This window comes from Poecilia mexicana, unplaced genomic scaffold (genome assembly GCF_051168715.1).
Source record: "Poecilia mexicana isolate PSO_F unplaced genomic scaffold, ASM5116871v1 scaffold_18, whole genome shotgun sequence".
Lineage (NCBI taxonomy): Eukaryota > Metazoa > Chordata > Actinopteri > Cyprinodontiformes > Poeciliidae > Poecilia > Poecilia mexicana.
The window spans coordinates 16,343,591-16,367,701 of record NW_028263387.1 but is presented as its reverse complement, the minus strand read 5'-3'; the positions used below and the strand labels follow the sequence as shown (position 1 = coordinate 16,367,701).

Here is a 24,111-nt window from a genome sequence, read left to right as displayed (position 1 = left end):
GAAGTTTTAAGAGAGACTGAACCGAACACAAAGCTTGGTTTGTTGTACCTCAGCATTGCTGACTGCATGAAGCAAATTATTTTTGTAGAATCCAGTTTGTCATCCAAAAAAACATGTAGATTTAAAAAAAAAAAAAGAGATTTCCTCTTACTTGGAAATTAAATATTATTAAGAGGTATTTAGTCTTTACGTGGGGCGTAACGAACAAAACTCAAGAATGAAACGGTATAAGATTTGTTCAGTTTGTCACTGTCACTATCTACTGAGTAGTAGAGGAACCTTTTACAGCTGCATGAGGTGACTGCAACTAGCCAGATCCCAAGAAATATTGTGACGCTTTAGCAATGCGAGATGTCATTGTTGCATCCTAGTGGTTACACATATGGAACAGTCGATGTTCCACATGATCTACTGTCTTCAAATGAGCATGATAAAGGCAGCCATCCTTCCTCCATTTGATAAAAAGACATTCCGTCCCTTTTGAATCCACTTTCATACACACATTCTCTGCTGATGTTTTGGTTTCTGTGTCCGGTTGGCTCCGAGGAGGCGTTTGTTTTCCTCCAGCTAATGAGTTGAACATTATGTGTGATTATTTTGACAGAAATGCTTGCAGCATAACAAACCAGGAGCGCACATCTGAGAGTTGCATCCTGTTTTTCAAAGTCAGCTGTGTTTTAATTGCCTTTCTCGCTTGATAATTTCCATCTTTGTTTTCTCCGCAGAATTCTAAACAACAACAAGATCCAGGAACTGAGAAATGGAGCCTTCTCCGGATTGTCTACGTTGGAAAAGTTGTAAGTATGGCTGCCGAGTCGAATTAATTCACTTGAATCATAATCTGCTTTTTGAATGTCCCTGCAAAGCATAGTTGTAGTAATGGACTCCAACTAAAGATCACAGTTGGTCTACTTTCAGTGTGTTTCGATATGTGCTCAATGCAGCCACTTCTGCATCTTTGCTGGCATCTCATTAAGGAACTTTAAACCATGTAAATGATGCGATGGAAAATTTTTTGCTCATTTAAACCCATAGATTTTATAAAACTTGCCTGCATGCACATACTGAAAATGGTAAACGGAGTCTGCTACTAAAATGGCAGCATGGTGTCTTGTGTGTAATATTTACTTGGGAAATTAAACTAGATGTTGTTTACAAGAGTTTTATATTTGAGCTGTCAGACAGCGTAACGGCTCCAGTGAGAGCATGTCTGCACACTCCATCCTAAAATCAGAATTTTTATGTCTAATCTAATCTTTGCTTATTCATGAAGCAACCTTATTCAGTCTAATCAGTGGAGGCTGCTTACATGGGAGCCCCTTTTTTAAAAACTTAGTTGGTTTTTAATCATGTTAGGCACTTGAACGTAGCCAAAAGTGTAACTTTTAAAAGTGTAGGAGAAGATGTAAAAGTGGAAAATAATGAAGAATGGTACACAGTAAGTGGCCTGTATGTGAGGTGATGAGAAGTAATTTAGTTTTGTTTACAAATGTTAATGTGAAATCTGTCATTTCTGTCCCTGAAATGTAATTTAACATATTTGTTTTGTACATTAAGATTATTCCAGAAAACCTAAACTTTTTTGTGGAAAGCATCTTTAAACCTTACCCAACAGATGACACATTTTTATTGTCAAAGCCTTAAATTTCATCCAAAAGTGCCTCAACAGAAGTAACCCATCCCTCCACAAGAAAAGCTTTGACTTGCAGAGTGGAGGGATTCACAAAACACAAGCTGGGATCCTGCCAATGGAATATGAAAGTCCCAAAAAATATGAAGCACCCAGCGGCTCTGAGGTTCAGTCAGTTAAGGAAGACTGGAGGTCAAAGTAGAAAGGGGCTAATTATAGGAAGTGTTGCTATAATATAAATAGCTGCTTGGATAATCCTGGGATTCCATTATTTGTCAATGGGAAGTGGGTGGCCTGAGGAGTTGTCAAAGTACAAAAGAATCATTTCTATATTGGCCATTCAAGGTAGCATGAACTTTATGCACAAATTTTACAGAACAACTTAAAATGGTTTCCACAAACAAAAACAAGGCAGATGTTACCGTTCAGTGTCGCACATGCTTTCATCTCGCAGGTTCGGCTTTCGAGAGACCTGATGAAACAGGAAGTTAAATAAGAAGGGAGCTAAGGGGACTGGTCAAAATTCAGCTGAGTTGCAGTGATTGGTCAGGAAATAAGGAAATGCAGAAAACATGAAGGTGATTGGTCAGATCTGCGGGAAAGTTGTGACGACGGGTGAAAATGGCAAGTTTGCGCAAAATTTGTGAACGATTGATTGAATTTGCATTTGCAGTTGCGTTCGCAACATTGAACTTCCTGGAGAGATTGGTTGAATCATCCAAGAGGGCCACGGTTAACTCTGGGGGAGCTGCAGAGTTCCACAGCTCAGGTTGACGGAGCTTGAACTATTTTGCGAAAAATATTGGGATCAAGTTTACAGTAGACTCTGAAAGACTGAAAATGGTTCTGATAAATATTTTTTGAAAACCATGCGTCATTTTCTTTCCACTTCACAACTATGCACTGCATTGCGGTTGGTATTCATAAAATTTGTTGGCGCAATGCTCCATTTGCTTTCTTCCCCAAGAGACGCATATAAGACCTAGACCAACGCAGGGTGGTTTCTGACATATCTGTCGGTTTTTCTCTTGGCTCCCTTTACTGATTGAGAAACATCATCCATGTCATCCGACTCTGCTGCTGCGGCCTGGAATGTTACAATCCGTACTTCCTTCCTACACGGAGATTCAGAACGTGGCTCTGGGCCTGAGCCTGAGCATATGGGCCACCAGTGATTTATCACTCGGGAATGGCTTCATGTAGATAAAATAACCAGACCATTAATGGCCCCACTTTTACCCAAGGCTACAATAACACATGAGTGCATTGATATGGAATTTTAAGTGCACGATCCTCCTTGCTTTAAGCTCAGGCTGCCGAGGAAAGCGAGCAAAAGCTGACTGCGGTTCTCCCTGTTTTAGAGAGACTTTCACTATGGGCACTATGAATTACATAAGTCGCAGTTTTCCAAATTCTTGCTCATTATTTTCCTCCTCAATCACATATTTACAAGGCTGCCTTGATTATTTCCAGTGTAGCCGAACGGCTCTCCTGGGGGCCGAGCGGTTGGTTTTCAAAGCTCAGACCTTGAGGATAAAACGGAGGGTCTGCTCCGAATGTGTGAAATAAAAATCTTTGATCTTTCTTAAGGAAAGCCTTGTAGGCTCTCGTATGCGATGTTTGTGAATAGCCAGCTATTCTGCCCGTCTTTGTCTCATTGCAACCCCCCTCCCAGCCAACCTACTGCAGTCCGTCTGCAGACAGAGAGCTGAGCCTGCTCGATGGTTTGCTTGCTTTTGTGATTATAATGAGGCCAAGCCGAGGGCAGAGGTGACAGCCGTGAGATTCCCACACACACATTCACACTGAGCATGCTCCAAAACGGCACTCCCGCCTAAAATCTAAAACTCCATCACTTTGTCTGAGTGTGCTGGGTCTCTAAACTTTCACCCTCTGTTTTTTTTTTTTTTTTTTTTTTTCCCCCCTGTGTCCACAACGAAGTGCTCCCTCATTTAGAGTGGCTAAATGCAGCCTGAGACAGAGAGGGGTGGAGAATTGATTTCTGTCTGCACCGCTCTCTGCGTGAAATTGAAAAGTAACTCTAGAGGCCCCTGTGTTCTGCTGGGGGCCAAAGATGTCACTGCTTGTTTTTATAAGCCACTCTGAATCCCCCTTGTTTCCCTCCGACTCTCTTTCTGAAAGCAGTGCTGTGGAGGACAGCTTACTAGATGGATGGATGAGAAGGATCCTGAAAGAAAAAGCTGTTTGTGTTGCTGTAAATAACATGTTGATGGAGTTTTCCGTATATATTTTACTTTGACAGAAAAATCTGTGGGATTATTGCAGTACTGTTCAGCTTTTTAAACACAACTGGTTTGGATAGTAAATCATAGAGTAGAGCTGCTAAGTATCCCGAATGGTATTCTGCATTCAGACTGCACAATACATGACACATTTATAGTCATCACAACATCAGTTTCAAGAAGTATTGTGTGGAGCGCAATAATTATTAGCTACAATATTCCAAGTGTTACAAGCTTGTATTTACAGGCTATTGTTATATTTAGCTGTTGGACAGCCGTTCCCATCGGACACAAAGGACATCGCCCAATAGGCGAAAGGTCATATAGTGATGGATGCCCAGATGAGAGAGAAAATGCCACATCTCATACTGTATCATTGTCACAATATCTTCTATATTATCACAATAGCAAGATTTTCTAATATCTTGAAGTCCTAATCAGCAATGTTAGCATGCGCTATGGAGTAATCCTTTTGACTTTTCACAAAACATAAAAGAAATATGATCCAAATGTTGCTGCCAATTTTTGGCCCAACATATTAATTTGTATATATAGGATGGGGGAAAAAATGTTTTTTTTTTTTTTTTCTGTGTACTTAGGAGTCTTAATCAATAAATAAAATAACAATTTATAAATAAGATAATTTAGCTATCCATGTATCACAACCCATAGCCACATTTATGAACCTTGTCACACATCAGATGTTTTCCTGATATTATGCAGTGTTGTCACACATAACATTGGCTTTTGACCATAACAGCGGTATTAATATCTGATATCGAATCAACCCAAATTTTCATATTGGTGCATTGTCACAATAAATCTAAATTTTTATTTAAAATTAAACACAGGGTGACATTACCATAGGTGACCCTCATGACACTAGAAATCTACTTTCCAGAGGTTAAAAAGTAGACTTATTGATACATTTACAGTTTTCCTTTTTAATTGAATGCTTAAACTGGCTGTGTTGGATATAATATAACTCTGAGAGTCAGAGACTCTTGTCCTTGTTTTCTAATCGGAGCGAAGTGAACAATTGTATAAAAGCGGCCTGATGTGGAACAACTGAATTTCATGTATAAACACACATGCTGCAGCTCGTTACCGTGCCAAGCCACTGATTTCAAGAAATGAGCTTCAGGTAATCTTTTTGTCAGTAAAACATTATTTTAATGAGAGAGGAACACAGTTAAAAACATTTAGCAGTTGCTGAACTACTGTTATGTTTGGATCTAGTTCAAGAACACTTTTGAAACACAGCTTTAATGCTCTGCCAGCTGTTTCAAAGCGAGAATGTCCAGAAAAGCCGCATTTTCTCTGTGCAAATAGGCTGAAAAGATGCCCGGTCATGTGCAGTTTTCAGTCTTTGAAAATCAAACAGTGCAGATAGGAGTGGTTCAACATGGGTTTTCTTTAACCCCATTTTCTTTTCTTTTTTTTTTTTATCTGGGTTCATTTGCAATTTTTTGGTTTGTTGCATGTGGTTTAATTTTATGTGTAGTTCTGCCACAACAGATTCCTTAAAATTGCAACAAATGCAAAGTCTTAACAGACTGAAACAAACTACAACTGGTTCTGACTTGGCTATGAGGATCTTCCAAAAAAAAAAAAAAAAAAAAAAAATATTAGCAATTTCTTCATTGCCTCTTCTCATTTCTCACTCAGCACCTCTTTGCTGGAATACTATCTCTGCTTGCTCACATCAAAAGTTTTCTGGAGCAATAGATGTTTTGTCTACGGCTCGTTTGTGGTCTGGAAGCCACCTGTAGTTGACAGCCCGTCGACATCAAACGGGCAGAGTTACCCAGCGGTGCATTGTGTGGGTTCAGGTGGCGAGTAGAGAGCCTCTTCTACCTCCACTTTAATGAGTGACGAGGCAGTGCTGGCGCAGGTGAGCGCCGCGGGAATTCTGTGACCTCAGTCCTTTGAACCCTGGGAGAAGCAGGTGTGTGTGTGTGTGAGTGAGACGGAGAGAGAGCGAGCCAGAGTACGCCTTTGAGGGTCAGGTCATGACAACAGTTGTGTAGTGATGATAGGTGTTTGAGTTTGGAGGGAGGTCTGGTTGCTGTTGGATTAAAAAGTGCGAAACGTTTTTTTTTTTTTGTTTTTTTCTTCTCCTGCTCTCCTTTAATTATAGGTGTCTGTTTCTGCACCCTTTAACTAGGAATTTTCCAATCTTGGAAAATTCCTAGTTAAAGTTCCTAGTTCCTCTATGAACTCATTTCCCTTCACATTTTATGACCTGACCTCCAAACTATCCGCTCATGTCTGTAAAAACCTTAAAACTGTGGTTGACATGTTTTGAAAATGTCCAAGGAAAGCTCTGGAACTGGATTAGATACTGGTATTATAGAGTTTTTGTCAAGAATTATTGATGTTACTGCTGTGTAATATTTTTTTTCTTTTTGGTTTTTGGCTTTAATCAGTCAATCAAAGGGGAAAAAAGTGAAACAACAACAACAAAATGGTAATTACATCTGTTTTCCCACATCCTACTGTACAAAGATTTAATTATAGATAATTTTCATTAGATGGAAAACAAACAAAATTGTTGAGTTTGAAAAGTGAAGTGAAATGCAGTGTACTAAGTGTTTGTTGATGCGTTGTGATCCTATTTAATCAAGTAATAAATATGGGATTTTTCTGTCAAACTAAGATATTAACAAGTAAGAAGCAGGAACCCCAGTCCTCATTGGTCATTGTGTGTGTGTGTGTGTGTGTGTGTGTGTGGTGACCTGTTCAGCTGGGACTCCTTGCCTCAACACAGCTGTTATTAAATTTACAGTTTAATCAGTAAATGGTAGAAAAAAAATGACCGTGACTTGTTCAGAATCAGATTAAAGTGCTTTTTTTTTTGTTTTGCCTGACATGATTTGTATAAAATAACCGTGGCAACAAGGTGCGTTTTTTTTTTTTTTTTTTCTTAAACCACTGGGAGCAGCTGTAGTCTGTAGCTGGGTCTCTCAGAATATCAGAATCAGTATTTGAGCAGTTGTAAGAAGTTCATTTATGATGTTGTTGAAACGATTTACTTAAATGATTAAGTATGTCATTGCTGTTTCTACTCCTTCCAATCTAATGGGGGGGAAAACATTTTTCTTTCTCTCCACAGGGACCTGCGGAACAACTTGATCAGTCGTATTGAGCCGGGAGCTTTCCTGGGATTGAAAACTCTGAAGAAACTGTGAGTATCGGAGCATCTGCTGTTCCTTTGTTGACTCGTTAGTCAAATATTTTGACTGTGTACTCCACATTCAAGCGGATTGATCAGACTTTCAGGCTTTAAGTCTTTTGAGAATTTTATCTTAAAGAAAATATTTTATATATTTTTTTTATTTTCCCTAAAGTCAGACTTCATAGATACAAAGAGTTAAGCACCAAGAAGAAGAGGCCTGGTTGGCACATAGTGTGTGTGGCACACAGACCAGTGACTGTCTGGGTATGTAAATAATTAAAATTACAGGATGCCGAAATTTAGTCTATAATCAAAATTATTGTCATACCCTGATATGACACCCCTCTTGTGAACGCATAAACATCACATACCAAGCTGTTGAATGATGCGACCACTTGACCTCCTGTAGACTGGTGATCGTTACCCAATGTTTTTAATGCGAAAGCTGTCTGCAACTCATTATACCACAACTCAAATCCTTTACTGCCTGTTCTAGATGTTTCCAGCTTCTTGCAAATCAAATTTTCGTTTGAAGCAAACCAACTGGTTTGCCCTAAAATGTGTTGTTTGCTGCAAAAGTAAATGTTTTCCGAATCTTTGCAGTTCCATCATCAAATGGACATTTACTCACTGGAAAAATGACATTTATTCCCTCATCCATTTCCATAAAGATGAGAATTTATAAGAATGAGTTGCTCTTAACATTTAAAGTTTGCGTAATCCATGTCATATAGTGCCTGTTTTCATCATGAAGCCTGGAGTTGCCTGGAGACTTGAGACTTTACTATGCTACAGAGAAGCATGTAGAAATTGACTTTTGATTTTACATTTGATCAGTCTGTCAAATCAGAATCTGCTAAAATCTTTATGGAAGGGTTGGACAGAATCAGTGATTAGAAATTGGCCTAAAAATCTGTGATTGGTTCATTTGTACGATTGTAGAAAATGTGTGCTCACACCTTCCAGAACACATTTTGGAGATAATCTTGTAAGAACTGGCAATGACAGTGGAGAACATTGGCTGTTTTAAGACATCTTTTTTTTATTATTATTAATTAATTTTTAAAGCTTGGCCACTGTAGGAACATCTGAGCCCCATTTATAGTCTGATAGCCAAACTTAAAAAATGTTTCAAATTTTTTTTTGGGAAAATCATTTTTAAATAAAAGTGGGGCACGAACCCCATGCAAAACACCTTTTCTTCTCAGTTGCTCTTTGTGACGGTCTGCATGGGAATTTTGCCAGGATAAAGGTGCATCATGAAGCAGGAGTCTATTTCTAGCCTTTTGTTTTCTTTGGCCTTCTACCAGAGGCGCTTTGATAAAGGGAAGAGGACTTGAATGTATTTATGTCCCGATCTTATTCAAATGCGGAAAACCAATCTTGGGTGGCGTGCAGCTGTTCTCGTTGTGACTCGTGGGTGTAAAGCTGTGCATCTGAGTCAGTTGCATGAGACTGAGGTGGAACACAGCTTGAGTTGGATTCATCAGATAGTACCCAGCGCCTGCCAACACAAACTTTAGCTTGGCTGCTGCTGTGGAACAATAAAGAGCTCAACATGAAGGCAGTCGGCTCCCTGGTTCAGACCTGCTCTCATTTCCTGTCCAATTCTTCTTCTCGGTGTATATTCACGCTCTGCTCTCAGATCAGCAGCAACTGAAACTTTTTTTTTCTTCTTCTTTTTTTTTTTTTTTTTACCACTTTGCAGGTGCAACACCTCACATGGAGGCGCTCGCTAAGAATGAAGTCTGATTTTTACCGAAAAATAACTGCTTTTTACTGTGCCCTCGGTCCGTCTCAGTTTATTTACAAGGATGGGTCAAAATCAAAAAATGGAACACGCAGCTAAGCGTCTTCTCCAAGTTTTTGGAAAAATTTAAAGGGATTAATTGGCAATGATGAAAAATTCCCCAGCTTCTAAGTAGCTCATGATATTTGCCAAAGTTTACGCCGTCCAGAAAGTCTTGGAAAAGCTTGAAGATTTTGCTCATAATGTTTTCGCTCTTTCTCTCGGCTCAAGCTGGTTTTTAATTCCCCCATCTGTCCCTCTCCTTCAGCGTTTCTTAATTAAAATTACCTCTGCTTCGAGTGTCTTGGCAAAGGCCATTGAAAAGGAGATTTAAAGTAAAAGCTGCTGAGGTTTTGGATTGCAGTTTTTCTGCATACAGTGTGCATAGAATGATTTCCAAACATGCCCTGCATTTGCAGATTGCAGGAGGAAATTATCAAGTTTCAGATTTTTCTAAACTTTGTGCAATACTCCTTAACTCCTTTTATATTCTGTTTAAACTATCACATCACACATTCTTAACACCCCAAAAATGTAGTGTTTATATTTTCTAAGATAAGTGTTTCTCCTAATTTTCCTCTTTCTCCTCTTTTTCCCACTTTTCTGCCATAAGCGTTATTCATTTAAAAATGAATAAAAGTGTAACTGGTCAGGGGTTTTTTCCAGGTATTGAATCTAGATTGAAAGTGTGTAAATTATATATGTTATCATGCTAAGATTGAACTAAAATGAGGTTGAAAAACAAACTGCTACCCTCCATGGGGTGGGGTTGGGGGGGGGGGGGTAATATGGGTGCACTTTCTTGTCATCATGTTTGCATCTTTTACCTTCCGTTACCCACAGCTGATACATTTTCACCAGTTTGAATCCATTTCAACACCCTTATTTTGCTCTGCAGTGGATCCTTCTGGCTGCAGCCCCTTTTTAATGTGCATTCCTCCAACAGCTGAACTGGCTCTGCTCAGACCTAATCACATTAGGCTATTTTTTGCTTCTCCTCAGCATGTCATACGCAGCAGCTGACGTGCTCTGCTGAAAAACCATCCTTCCTGCTCTTAATGTGCTACATTGCAATCTCTAAAAGCAGTGATTAAAACGTCGTTCGAGGGATCCGGTCTGGTTTGCACATTTCGTAAGATTCCAAACATAGCGGCTGATTACAGTAACTATGATCTCCCGTCTTGTGTGAAGTTTGTTTAACTTTCTTTCTAATATGAATCAAGGCAATAAAAAAAGAACTGAAGGGAAAGCCCCCCTCTTTCAAACCCTCCACTTTTCCATCCCCTGCTCTGTCCTTAGCACGGCGCACAATACTCGCTCAAATTGGCAAGCCTGCAACAGGCTGTTATTCATTCTCTGTCAAGTGGAACTAATAACCTCACACTGTGAATTCCCCGCCTGCTACCTTGAAGACAAACACCAATAATAAAAATAATAAACGCTTTGAAGCTGGCATATGACGACCAGCCATTCTCCAGGTATAACTTTACGCTTCTCAAGCACTCCAGGGTGTAATTCAGCTGCTGGGTAGACGTCTGTTCTTGTATCATCTCTTCATTTTTTTTTTTTTTTTTTTTTTTTTTTTGCTTTGCACAATTCTAAAATTCAATCATTACTGGAGGAATATTTATTACATTTTACAGGTTTAAATTTAGTCTCTTGCAAATTTGTCTCCCATTTTCTGTATCTTCTCCGTGGTTGTCGCCAGAGGTGTTGGTGGGTCTGGGGCCCGCCTCCACAGGTGATTGGACTGAAAGAGGTTTTTCCAATGATTTTAAATGCCAACAAGAAATACAATTCAAGACTATTTAAGGTTCATTTACTTGCCAAGAGCAAGTGACACTGAAACCAATTTAATAAATCAACGTACAATAAACCACACACATTGGTGTTTGTGATAAAACAATTGTTTGAATTGTTTAAACTTGGTCTTTATTTGAGGAACAAGTTGGTGTTATTTATAGCTAAAATAGTTGTTTGCTTTGAATTGCCATGTTGCTGAAAGATGCTGTACAAATAAAGTTGCCTTTAATTTGTACTTTCACGCAAAATGTCTGAAGTATGATTCTGCTGTTTGTAAACGGTAGTTTAAAAGAAGGAGGGCTTTTCACACACACACACACACACACACACACACACACACATTGACTGTACTAAAGGTTGCCGTGGCGATGTGGAGGTGAATGTTGACTTTCCTCAAGGTTCTAAACAACAGAGGTTTAGCTAACTGACAGCAGCAGCAGCAACATCCATCTTCTTTGCGTGTTCATCTCGAGAATCAGCCAGTATTCCTCACGTCAGTTGTGTCGGACACCTCTCTCTGATGTTTTCCTGAGACGTCGTCTCGGGTCACATCCAGAGTTGAAGAAAACAGACACTTTTGATGTATTTGACATTAATCATAGGTGATTAATCGCCTCCCACCGTGCCGCTTCACCTTTTAAGGTTTCGAATCCCCCTGCAGGCCCACACAGACATTATCTAATACCGTCTTGGAAGTTGTTAACCTGTCTGCTGAATGCTAGACGTCCCTGTCCCAACCTGCCTGCTGAACTTGGTGTTTTTACTTTTTAAGTGGAATTAATTTTTCTATCACTAACTTTCCCTTTATTGTTGTAAAGAAATCTGTCTTTCATTTCTCTTTTTTTCCCCCTTCTCTCCATGTTTTACAGGGACCTGTCCAACAACAGCATTAGCTGTCTTAACGGGGACGTCTTTAAGGGCCTGGACAGCCTGAGTCGGCTGTAAGTATTGTGTGTTATCCTGAATACAATGATGAGTATAATTGGTGAAGGGCTGACATCAGCTGTGTGTTTATCTGCAGAAACCTTTCAGGAAACATGTTCTCCTCATTGGCTCAGGGAATGTTTGACAGGCTGGTGTCTCTGAAGGCGTTGTAAGTATGCAAAGGAGATAATTCTCTTCTGTTTTGCTCAATTTATCCATCATGCGTCGATCCAATGAAAACCATGTTACAGACATCGTGCTTGTTGTTGCTTTCAGAGAGTTTCAGACACCCTACCTGCTCTGTGACTGTAACCTTCGGTGGCTGCTGCGTTGGATCAAAGACCGTAATGTTTCTGTGAAGAACACAAAGTGCTCGTACCCTCAGTCGCTCCAGGGTCAGCTCATCACGTCTCTGAGGACAGAGCTCTTTACATGCGGTAAGGACACAAACTGGAGCTGCTCAAAATCAGACCTTTCTGTTAAAATGATCACACGTTTGCCTGGTCATAAAGATGTTATCCTGAAACGACAGCCTAAATGAAAACTGAAATGCGAAACTCCACATTATTATATGTACAAGATGTCTACACAGTGCGGCATAAATACAAATCCAGAATTTTGTTCAGATATTTTCCAGGTGTTTTTCAAAGTATTTTTTTTTTCTATACAAATATTTTCCATTACACTCTGACTTTTCTCAGTCTCATCAATTACATGAATTGTCTTTCCATTGGTAATTAATGGGTACATTTTGTATTTATGCTTTCCAAAGGACTTGAACTTCTTTTAAATTTACCATGGAGTCTGAAATGTAAGCATGATGATGGCAGACCAAACGGTGTACAGTGTGGCCCAAATCTTTGCACTTTGGTTTTCTGTGGATTCACCTGTTGGTGAATTTTGGGGGGAAAATACAAAATTGATTTGTTCCTTGACATGCTATTGGCTGTCGTTTAAAAATCAGCCAATCCATGAGTGCCTTTTGTTTTTCTTGGCATCTTAAGCCTTTTTGTCTTTGCCATCAGGGGTCATGACAAAAATTAATATGAAAGCTTTATGTAGGGTTTTTAGGGCTGCAGTCTTGGATGCCTAGCAACCTTATGAACAGTTTAAATGCAGTTTTTTTTTAATAAACTTTGGTTATGACCCTTGTAATTTCCTCAGTTTAATTGGCACAGATTTTGTTGTCAAACTGGTGCGCTGTGTGTGTTTGTGGAAGCGGGGTTTGTGCAATGACACGTCGGATAAGACGCAGCCTGCCCAGGCCGGCGCTGCCTTTGTTTGCACCTGCTCATGTCTTATCAGTTTGGCTCTCGCCTCCTTCTGGGATTATAAAACACATGACACAGATTTACAAGGAACTCGTTTCCTGACATGAATTATAAGTAGCCTTGAAACGCACCCAAATTCAGCTTCATTTTCATTTCATTCTTTTCGTCTTTTGTTTGCCCAAACTAAGAAAATGTACTGGGAAAGTATTTTTATTTTGGCGTTTTCCAGCCCTTGATGTGTTCACGTTTGTCCGACCGTTCCTCCCTCCCTTACATTTTCCACATATGCAGCAAGAATCTCCTGTAAATTTATAGTGACCTTTTTGCATTTATGCTTTTTAAAAAAAAAAAAGTCTGGAATCGTCTGCTATGTTGATATGAAAAATGTGTGGAAAGCCTTTAAAAATCACACTGATTTACTAGCCGACTCCTTGCTTCTTTCCAGATGCTCCGCTGGAGCTGCCCTCCTTCCAGCTAACTCCGTCCCACCGTCAGGTGGTCTTCCAGGGGGACAGCCTGCCGTTCCAGTGTCAGGCTTCCCTCGTGGCCGAGGACATGCAGGTCCTCTGGTACCAGAACGGCCGCATGGTCAAGCCAGATGCCACTCAGGGCATTTTCATAGAGAAACGCGTCGTGCAGAACTGCTCCCTCATCGCCAGGTAAGACTCGCGTCCACGTCTGCCAAGCATTTTTACGTCAAATGAACATCTAATTTCCGTTCCCATTTTTCCAATCAGTGCCTTAACCATCTCGAACATCCAGCCCGGTTTCACGGGGAATTGGGAGTGTCGGGTCCGGACCAGCCGGGGGAACACAACCAGGACTGTGCACATTGTGGTGCTGCAAAGTTCTGCCAAGTACTGCGCTCCTGAACGCATCTCCAACAACAAAGGAGAGTTCAGGTAGATATTGAAAAGTCACGCTGAATTTAATGTTGAACTGTAAAGATGCCATTTTCTGTCCAATACAGTTTTATGGCTTTTACTGAATTATTTGTACTGTTACATTTTAGGGAGAAATGATTATACAATTTACAGCTTCAGTTATGAATCAAGCTGGCATTGGGTCATCATGGGACCTAACTTATCAAAAATGATAAACATCTTTAGAAAAAAAAAAATCGAGCTGGACAACCAAGACTGTATCAAAAATATGTATTTTTGATAAGTTGTGCTATCTGTGCGTCCTTTAATTTGACTTTTTACCACCATGAAACTCACTCATGGACCTGGCTAGTACTAAGAACAATGTGAAAGTCCAAGGAGCTCAATGAAGATCTAAGATGGAAAATTGTAGATTTGCACAGATTGGGGAAAATCTTTGAGCTAAACAACTTCAGATTGAAGTACAAATTATTCAGAAGCATCACCACTTGGCAAAGGGCTTGGAGACAAACGGCCAACCCCATCAACCCCTGATGAAAAGACATTGGTTAGGATGTTTGGTAGCAACCCAGCAACCACACAGCTCTTCTGTAAACTGTAGTGCCTCTGTCCCCAACGAAGTCAGTTTTACATTAAAAAGCGTCTCGTTTAAAAAGCAGTGTCTTCAATCTTGACTCAAACATTTAGTTTCCCACATGGATCTGGTAAAGCCCTTCTGGAGCTCAGCGTTATGGTCAGATGAGGCAAAGATTAACTCGAGTGTCCATAACAACAGGAAGAATGTTTGGAGGAGTGAAGGTGAGACTTTCAGAGTCGTAATAAACATAAAAAGTATAGAAGTGGCTTCTATCACTTTCCAGTCCTTGATAAATTTGGAGCAAAGAAAACTGAGTGTAATTTTAAAGGCACTTTTCTTTTTATATGTTTTTATTAACTTTTCATCTCTGATTTTCCTAATTATTGTCCAACCCATTGACTCATGGTTACAGAAAGCACAAAGATGAATTTCACTGCCTTTGGGTTCTAGATCAAGTTTTTGAATTTTAATCTGTATTCAAAGTGATCAGGATCACATACTGCGTTTTAAAGAATATTAAATAAATGTAATTGGCCCCAAATCTGTAGATCTGTAAATATGGTGGTCTAATTTAATCAAAATGCCCAAAGTTAAATGAATAAAAAACATTAGGAAATGCTTTAAATATGATTAAAGGTGTTTGTTGTAGTCCTTCATCTTGGATAGGAACTGTTCAGGTGATTCATTGAAAGCCCAGAACACTAAGAATTTACTGCAAAGAAAAAAACTGATTAATCGAGGTTCAAGTTTAATAGTCGAGTCGAGTTCAAAATAGTTGAATGCATTTATATCAAAGCATAGACATGTTGCTATATGAGTGCGTCTTTGTTGCTTTGCCAGCAGTGCCACCTGGTGGCTGATTGTAAAAATCACAATTGCATGACACACACATTAAAATGTAATTTAACTGAGGGTTAGAAAGAGGAAATTGAAAACGTTAGCCAGATAAGTTTGACTGGAGTTTAATTTATCCAGGTGGCCCCGCACTCTGGCAGGAATCAAAGTCTACCTTCCCTGCAACTCGCCGACGTCCAGCGCCCGCGCTTATTCAGGCGTCCCGAGTGAAGAACGACAGGCGTGGCGTCACTGCAGCCCCGAGGGCCAGTGGATGGAGGGCGACTACTCCCAGTGTCAGTTTCAAAAAGAGGTCACCAGGGGTCTCTACGTCATCAACCAGGTTTGTATCCTACTGTTATTTTTCTTTCCCTTTTCTTTCTTTTTTTTTTGTCTACACATTGAATCAACTTTCTTCTTGTGTTTCTGACAGATGCCTCTAAACGAGACCAATGTTGTAATCAAAGCTCAAAGCCTGTTGGTGTACACGATCGATGCTGCCAACCTGTCAGACAAGATGGACATCATCTTCATGGCTGAAATGATTGAGAAGTTTGGCAAGTTTGTGGAGAAGTTTAAAGACGTAAGTTGAAGATGACAAGATTTGATCAAAGCAGCTGTTGGCTTTAAGTCAGCTGGAGGTTAAAAACACTGAAAAGCTTCTTCTTTTTAAGTTGCTTAGGCTTTCTAACGTCAAACCCGTTTTGACACGTAGTTTTGAAATGCAGTCTCTTGTGAACTTTTTCATCTCAGGAACTTTTAGACATTTGAAATGGTAGCACATAATTGTGAAGTGGAAGTAAACATCGGCTTAGCCTCAATCTTATTGGACAATTTAAAAATACTTTATTTATCCCAAATGGAAAATAAATCTTGTTATAACTCCTGTCATCCAAGTATCTTCAAACAGCTGTTGTGGATGATAATGCTGTGGGAAGGAAAATGGACTCTATTTACCTGTTGGTTGACTTCTGAAGGGAGTTGATAGTACTGGATTTTGTTAGCGTTTTGATAACGCAACTAAATGATGTAGAACTATTTGAACGGATTGTGTCACAATGAAAAGGTTTGACTGTGTTCTTGTTGAGATTTATACTTTCTCCTCTTCACTTTCCCAGCTGGGTGAGGTGATGGTCAACATGGCCAGCAACCTGATGCTGGCCGACGAGAGAGTGCTGTGGATGGCCCAGCGTGAAGCCATGGCATGCAGCCGCATCATCGCATGCCTGCAGAAAATATCCATCTACCGTCTGGCCACGGCACAGGCTTTCTCCCTGGTCGGCCTCACTAACGAGCACTAAAACGTTCACCGGGTTTTTGTTGACGGAGACGAGCATTTAGTTTTTCCTGTCGTCCTCTCAGACGTCCCCCAACATCGCGCTGGAGGCCCACACGGTCAGGGTCAACGACTGGAACGGCATGACCTGCATGCTGTTCCAGAGGCCCAGCCCGGAGCGGCTGCCGGGCCACGACCGCCAGCTCACGTTCAAATGCAACACCACCGGCTCCTTCGCCTCCGTCCTCTACAAGGTCAGCTTCCAGCAGAAATGTCTGTAGTGTTTGTGTGTCCAGTCGGTTGTCCTAGACGGCCAGGACGGGGCGCGTTCTGTAAAATCCGTTTGTGTCCGAACAGAGCACCGTAGTGGAGGCTTCGCTGCAGCTTCCGCGGTCTCTCTTCAGTCAGGCTGTCACTCCTGGGCAGACGGACGATAACGTTTACAAGCTCTACCTGCTCGGCTTCCGCAACGGGAAGTTCTTCCCCTCCACCGGGAACACCTCCCTTCTGGCTGACGGAGGGAGGAAGAGGAGTGTGGCCACGCCTGTGATCATGGCAAAGATGGGCAAGTCCTGCATATACAGTCTTGGGGAAGTTTAAAATCACACATCTAAAAGAGACAATTTTGACCCCGTAAATCTCTCCGCCATCAGACGGCGTCGCTCTACGTTCCCTGAAGACCCCCATCAACATCACCCTGCGGCGCTTCGCTCGCGGCTCCGACGCCGTCTCCGCCCGCTGGAATTTCAGCCTGGCTGGCGATCAGGGAGGGTGGAGGAGCGAGGGCTGCCGCATCCTGGAGAACCATGACAACTTCACCACCATGTCCTGCAACTCTCTGGGCAACTACGGTCTGCTCATGGTAGGTGGAGCTGCCCCATGTCGTTTTAAATGTTTAAAAGGAGCAGAGTCACTCATGTTTTATACAATTGTCTCGCCCTCTAGTGGCCATTAGTAGTTAGAGCTAGAATAGCCTCTAGGGTTCATAAACGTTGTGAATGAAAGCTGAAGCTTCTCCGTATTCCTCTGTTTTAGGACTTGAACACCATCGAACAGTTCTCTCCAAGCATCCAGCCGTTACATCCAGTCATTTACGCTACAAGTGTCATCCTCCTCCTCTGCCTGTTCACAATCATCCTCAGTTACATCTACCATTACAGGTAAACACCAAAATAACTTTGTAATGGTTAGTTTAGTTGTGCAAAAATACTTAGAGGTTGTGGTGTAATGTGAAAAAAATTGCAAACATTCAGAGCATATAAAATTGGAAGCTTCTGGTTTTGTTTTTTGTTTTTTTTTTTTTTTTTTTTTTGCAGGTCTGTTTGTGTGAGTCGCAAGTTTTGGCACATGCTGGTCAACCTCTGCTTTCACATGGCGCTCACCTGTGGAGTTTTTGTAGGCGGCATCAATCAGACACGATACGCCAGCGTCTGCCAAGCAGTAAGTGGGAATCGTCCTTCCCTCCGCAACTCCAACTCTCAGGTGTTCCTCTTTCAAGCTTCGTGCTCGACAGTCATAAAAGAACCAGGGATTTTGATGTTTTCTGGGAGGGAAAAAAAATGCCGTTGGCTAAGATAACTGATCTTATGAAACATGGGGAATTCAGTAAGAGATGCGTTTTCTTGGCTTGAGGTGAGCCTACATCTCTTTTCAAAGTGTGTTATTGCACTTCTACAAAATCATATATCTTCTCCTAAAAATGAAACAGAGCAGACTGTTAAGCAAATTCATACAGCTGATATACCCTACATTCACTGGGCTCCTCTGTTTTTGTAGATTATTTGTCAAAGAGTATTTATTAGCAGTTCTTTGTTACTAATAGCCCATCAGCTTTAGGCGTCTGAACCTTTTCTGTTTGGTCAGGTTTTGAATCAGAGATCCAATGAAGATATGGGCAAGTTTTGGCCATTAATCATTTTCTTGTCACTTTTTATTGACATAATGTAAATCTATACAAATCTGCCTGACTTAAACATTTTTTTTTTTTTTTTTGTCTTTCCCAGTTTAAATTGCTTATAAAAGTTGTGCTGAATAAATAAACTCAACTTAAACGTTGGATTTCACTCAAATTTTTATTGTGAGCTTGTTCTGCTGTCTGAATTTAGGGTTCAAGCGCTGATTGTTGGAATTTACTGTGATGTCATAAATTCGCTGAACTCCTTTGCCCATACATGACATTGCAGCCTAATCTCTTCCAGGTGGGTATTCTGTTGCACTACTCCACTCTGGCGACCGCCCTGTGGGTGGGCGTGACGGCACGCAACATTTACAAGCAACTCACACGCAAAGCCAAACGCTACGAGGAGCTGGACGAGCCGCCGCCACCCCCACGACCGATGCTCAGGTTTGTTTCCAACTCCAGTGAACGATGAAAGCAGAGTTCCTGGGTGGGATGGGAAAGTCTGGAATTTCACTATTTTCGTGTTCTGGAAAAATATTTTGTTTTTCAGATTCTCTTCCCCTTTCCCATGTCGGTCTATTTGTCCATATTTCGATCCAACCATTCAATCCGTGGATTCCATCCATTCATCCGTATAAGTTTTAATCCATCTGTCCATATATGGATAGATATACGTACATCTATCCAGCCATCATTTTTTTCCTCATTCATGTTTATTTCAGATTCTTTGTTGAAATCTGATACCTCTGTACAAGTTCAGTGGGAATATTTTTCTTTATATGTACATTTTGGAAGAATATTTGCCAATAATTTTAGATTCGAGTCTTGTACAGAACTCCTGAGTATGTGTTTAGTAATCCAACTGCATTTATACAAGTGTAATTTATATAACTGTAACATAACTGACTTGTTATGGAAATCCAAACACTGAAATACGTATATTTTTTTGCTTCATTTTCCAGGTTCTACCTAATCGGTGGAGGAATACCCATCATTGTCTGTGGAATTACTGCGGCAGCGAACATAAAAAACTACGGCAGCCAAAGATATTCACCATAGTGAGTAGGATTTCGCACACTGCAATTAAAAATTCCCAGCTTGCGCTTATGGAAATGCTGCCATTAAATCTGGACATCAGCATTTAGTAAGGAAGCTCTTCAAACCACAACTCCTCCAGAGGTCCATTATTAGGACAACCACGACTGCATTGTTTTTAGAATAATGCAGATTTTTATACGAGGGAGGGAGAACGTTATTCCCCAAAGTTCCGATTATGGAGTCCCGTTAATGATATGTGCATCCAGGCAACACGCCACTGCTCCCTGTTGTGGCAGCTGTTCCGATCAGGCACCATGGCTGACTAATTGAGAAATCTGTCCTGGAGTCTTTAGAGTTTAATTAATTTCTTGCGTGCAAAATATTTTCAGCTCTTGTCATTAAACTTGACAGGATAATACCTGCAAAGAGTTGGAGGCAAAACTTGCACAGGAAAAAAAAACACTTAAACTATTTGTTAGATCTGAAGTTTGGACTTTCTTTGGCAACTTGTTCATTTGATGTGCACTCTGTATTTAGATAATAACAAAAGAAATTGACAGGTGTCTAAGTCCTGCCGGTCTTCTTTCCTTGTAGTTGCTGGATGGCCTGGGAGCCGAGCATCGGGGCTTTCTATGGACCAGCTGGGTTCATCGTCTTCGTGGACTGCATGTACTTTCTCAGCATCCTGCTGCAGGTGCGCCGACACCCCGAGCGGCGCTACGAGCTGAAGGAGTCCAGTGAAGAGCAGCAACATCTGGCTTCAGCCAGCAGCGAGGCCACCCCCGAGGGTCCCGGCAGCCTCTCCCACCCCCTCACCGCGCAGCTCCAGCCGAACGAGGCGTCGTCCTCCGTGGCGTCGGCCCCCCATGCCGTGCCCCTCTCGGCCCTGGAGAACGAGCACACCTTCACCGCCCAGCTGATTGGCGCAGTGGGGGCTTTAGGTCTGTATTCAGGCCTGTGGGTGTTCGGCGCCATGGCGGTATCACAGGATCACCCTTTCGACATGGCGTTCACCTGCCTCTTCGGGTTGACCGCGCTGGCGCTCGGGGCGTTCATGGTGGCGCACCACTGCGTCAACAGACAGGACATGAGGCGGTTCTGGTTGCAGGTGTGTTGCTCCGGAAGGCCGGCGTACTCTGCGCAGGACGAGGTCCTTCTGCCTCAGACGGGCATCGCCGTGATGTCGACGGCGACGACCGAGAAGGCCGATGGCCAGTCGGCAAAATGCGGCCACAGCAGCGCGGATTCTTCGTACACCAACAGGAGCGCCCCGAGCGTTCGCAACTCCGGCCATGGCAGCAAGCTGACCAACCTGCACGCTGAGGCGGCTCAGTGCAAGGCAGCCTCGGCCCCGGCGACGGCCAACGGCACGGCTGTTCTGGACAACAGCCTGACCGAGCATTCGTTAGATAATGAAATTAAAATGCACGTCACACCGGTGGAGGTGCAGTTCCGCCCTTTGAGCAACATTAGCAATCCGGCAGCTAACGGAAGCACGAGCAGACATCAGAAGAACAGAGCACGAGCGCACAGGGCGAGCCGGCTGACTGTGCTGCGAGAGTACGCCTACGACGTGCCCACCAGCGTGGAGGGCAGCGTGCAGAGCGCCCCCAGTAGGCGGCACCACTACTACGACATGGCGGCGCGCAACAGTCGCCGTGCGGCGTACATGGCCTACAGGGAGCGTCATCAGAGCCAGCTGCAGCAGGACAGCAGCGACAGCGCCAGCCTGCCGCGCCGCTCCCGCTTCTCGGAGAAAGGAAGCGGCGCTCTGCTCGAGAACGGGACCGCCGTGAGCATAGAGGCAGAGCAGGCGGCTCCCGCCGGGTCACCAGCTGCCAGTAAAGACACCGTGCCGCCGCCGGGCAGCTCAGAACCAGAAAACCAAAGCAGCAAGTGGTACGGACTCAACCTGGTCACTCAGAACGGTGGCACACTGAAAAAAAACGGACAAGCGGTGCCTTTAGTGAACGGTGACGGCGCCTGCATAAAAACAGGTCTGTGGAAACATGAAACTACTGTGTAGCAACAGTTTCCCTCCTGAGGACTGCATAAATAAAACTCTCATGCCTTGAAACTGTGAAATATCTCTTTATGTTGACTTTATGTGACTTTTTTTTTTTTCAGAGAAAATATTGGAAATTAGCAGGAAAGCTGCCACTGAGCTGTCCTTGTAGATATGCTTTTGTAAATGTTTTATTTTTTTATAACTTTTAATCCAACACTGTTAATTTGAGTTCTGTTAATTTGAGAGTTCTGTAAGTGAGACTGTATGCCTTTCCCCTCATGCTTTTTGCTTCCAGGATTAGTAATAAAACGGTTTCATTTACCTATTTAAAAGTTTTTTTTATTCTTGCAACATCACAAACATTTATCTTTTGTCCCTCTGGGCCTCGGAGCTCTTCTGCTTTCCTCCCATCAGGACATGACAACCTGGTAATTGGGTTCCTTCGCTGACCTTCAGGTGGCCTCGGGTTCCCGTCTCCGCACCGATGCAGCACTTTAATTGCGACCCGCAGCGACGTTGGCCATCCGTAGGAGTTTTTTCCCTGCCTGCTGACGGAGCCGATGAGATCGCTGCGCGTCCTGGGCTCCAGCCGACTTCATTTCCCCCCAGGATGTGATTGACAGCTGACTCTCTGGGGTAGGGAAAGGCTGCAGGGAAAAGAGAAGATAATGAGAGACGAGCCGTCTTCCTTCTCCTGCAGCTCATTCCAAGTGTCCTCCGCAGCAGCAGGGCTGCTGAACCTGGGTCTCGCTCGCTTGAATGAGACACAGCAGAGCATTTGACAGGATTCAGCGTCACTTTTTGCTGTGGGAGTGCAGTGTTTCTGATTTACTGTTCCAACAGCAGCTAATTTAAATCTCACGCTGGCTATAGCCAGTTCTGGTCAGGCGGTTGAATGCATAAATTTAAGGGATGAATGCCATCGGTTTTATGATTTTCAGGATTTATTTGAACGGTTTTGTTTTCCAGGGTGGAGTGATTAACAACCTGTGGCATTATTTCAGCTAAACTTCTTGTTTTTTCTGACAGGAGACCCTTGAGCTGACTTGATTTTCAACACCACTTGAGGTCAGCTGACTTTGTTCTGGCCGTCCTAGACAGAGGGAGGGCCAACCACCTGTTAGCCGATGTCATGGTGGCAGTGTTTCAGCCTTATGAACCAAACCGTCTCTCTCACATGACCCGGGTAATGACCACCAAGGCTTTTGCTGATCGAAACTGGAAAATGCTGGAACTCAAGTGCTTGTCAATCAGTGAAGTTTGAAAAACTCAGCTAAACTGGTTGTTTTTCTTTTTCTTTCTTGTTTTTTTTTTTTTTTGTAAATGTCAATTGTGCCTTTTCAATTTTTGGTGGAACTAAAAACAAAAAATCAAACATGTTTTGGTCTTTTGATTGGTCACCAAATATTTAATGAGACTACAAATGTAATTGCACTAAAACAAAATTGACAGGACTGGTAAAAACATTCTTTACTGCGCTGTTCTGTTGTGGAAATTATATAGAATAGAAGAAAATCAAGATATAGTCTTTATTATTGTCCTTTAGTGGGGAAAGTTCAGGTACCAGGCAAATGGAAGATTCACATGAAGGCAAAAATATCAATAAGAGTAAGGGCAGATGCACAATATAAGACCAGGATGAGTAGGACCATTTAGAAAAACATGCAAAATGTTTATATGTATATTTGTGCTTAAAAACCGAAAGACTAGAAAAAATGGGGGAAAAAACTGTAAATAACAGCAGATATGTGAAGAGTTAAATTGTGAGCAGCAGCTGGGAGGAGGGATCTTTGATGATGCCGTTTTGTGCACATAGGATGTAACAGTTCTGCAACAGCTTCTTACATGGGAGGGTGAGAGACATTGTCCAAGACTGAACATATCAGCGTAAAGAAAACAGAACTGCCAAAATTCCTTAATGTCTTTAGTTCTTGAAAGAAATACTAATTTCTTGGCTGATGGATCACCCAAAGATGACTTCCACCTCGTCGGAAAAACTTGACTAGATCTAAAAGACTCCCTAAAAGCCTAGACATATTCTTACTTTTGACCAAATTCTCATCAACCTCCTAGCCCAAGACTCAAAGGTCAGGCTGATGATCTTCATCTGTTGATTTTAGTCACAGCAGACGCGCAAACACGTCACGGCTCCTGTAGCTTCAATTTTTCATCGACGACATATTAATAAAACACATATTTCACCCTGGCAAAGATTTATCGCCCAGCCATCCTGGACGCGACACGCCATAATAAGACTTGTGAATTATGGAAAGCGCTGTTGACGCCTTGGTTAGTGACGACCTCGTTGATTCCCTCTGGGCATCGAGGAGCGTTCTTCAAATTATCGCCAGGAGTCTGACGCTCCACCATCTGTTGTGTTTGTCCGAAGCCTGACAGTAAAGAGGACATGACAACCTGGAGGCTTTTGTGCCTAAAAGTAGTGAAAGACCTTGTTGAGATCATCTGATAAAATAATCACTTGGAATTCTGGGATTAGTGGGGAAAATTGGTTTGTGAAGAAGTTAAATTTCAACAAACTTGTACTTTTTTTTTTTTTTTTTTTTTTTTTAAGGCACTGAGATGAATACAGTTACCTGCATTCTGGCCATGATGTCTGGAGGCAACATGTGTCTTTGATGTAGAAATAAACCTCTGCAAGGAAGAACATGAATCTCACGCTGCAGATTGTAACTGTGGGGAGCTCTATGTCTCCAGGACATACCCGCTATTTTTAGTTTCATCTGTGTTAACGAGGG

The 24,111-nt window shown here is 42.1% G+C and overlaps 1 protein-coding gene across 1 annotated transcript in view; it reads left to right on the top strand.

Moving 5' to 3' along the window:
- The window catches only part of adgra3 (adhesion G protein-coupled receptor A3), a 30,044-nt gene extending 8,357 nt beyond the window's left edge, over positions 1–21,687 (top strand). Inside the window, exons 2-19 of the mRNA XM_015008312.2 lie at positions 726–797; positions 6,989–7,060; positions 11,513–11,584; positions 11,665–11,736; positions 11,844–12,004; positions 13,284–13,497; positions 13,576–13,740; positions 15,275–15,476; positions 15,567–15,716; positions 16,252–16,410; positions 16,496–16,663; positions 16,767–16,974; positions 17,063–17,271; positions 17,445–17,569; positions 17,726–17,849; positions 18,608–18,753; positions 19,272–19,367; positions 19,942–21,687. Of these exons, the coding sequence (XP_014863798.2) occupies positions 726–797; positions 6,989–7,060; positions 11,513–11,584; positions 11,665–11,736; positions 11,844–12,004; positions 13,284–13,497; positions 13,576–13,740; positions 15,275–15,476; positions 15,567–15,716; positions 16,252–16,410; positions 16,496–16,663; positions 16,767–16,974; positions 17,063–17,271; positions 17,445–17,569; positions 17,726–17,849; positions 18,608–18,753; positions 19,272–19,367; positions 19,942–21,373 (3,847 nt within the window). The 3' untranslated portion in view covers positions 21,374–21,687. The remainder of the gene's footprint in view (positions 1–725; positions 798–6,988; positions 7,061–11,512; positions 11,585–11,664; positions 11,737–11,843; positions 12,005–13,283; positions 13,498–13,575; positions 13,741–15,274; positions 15,477–15,566; positions 15,717–16,251; positions 16,411–16,495; positions 16,664–16,766; positions 16,975–17,062; positions 17,272–17,444; positions 17,570–17,725; positions 17,850–18,607; positions 18,754–19,271; positions 19,368–19,941) is intronic.
- The last annotated feature ends 2,424 nt before the right edge of the window (positions 21,688–24,111 follow it).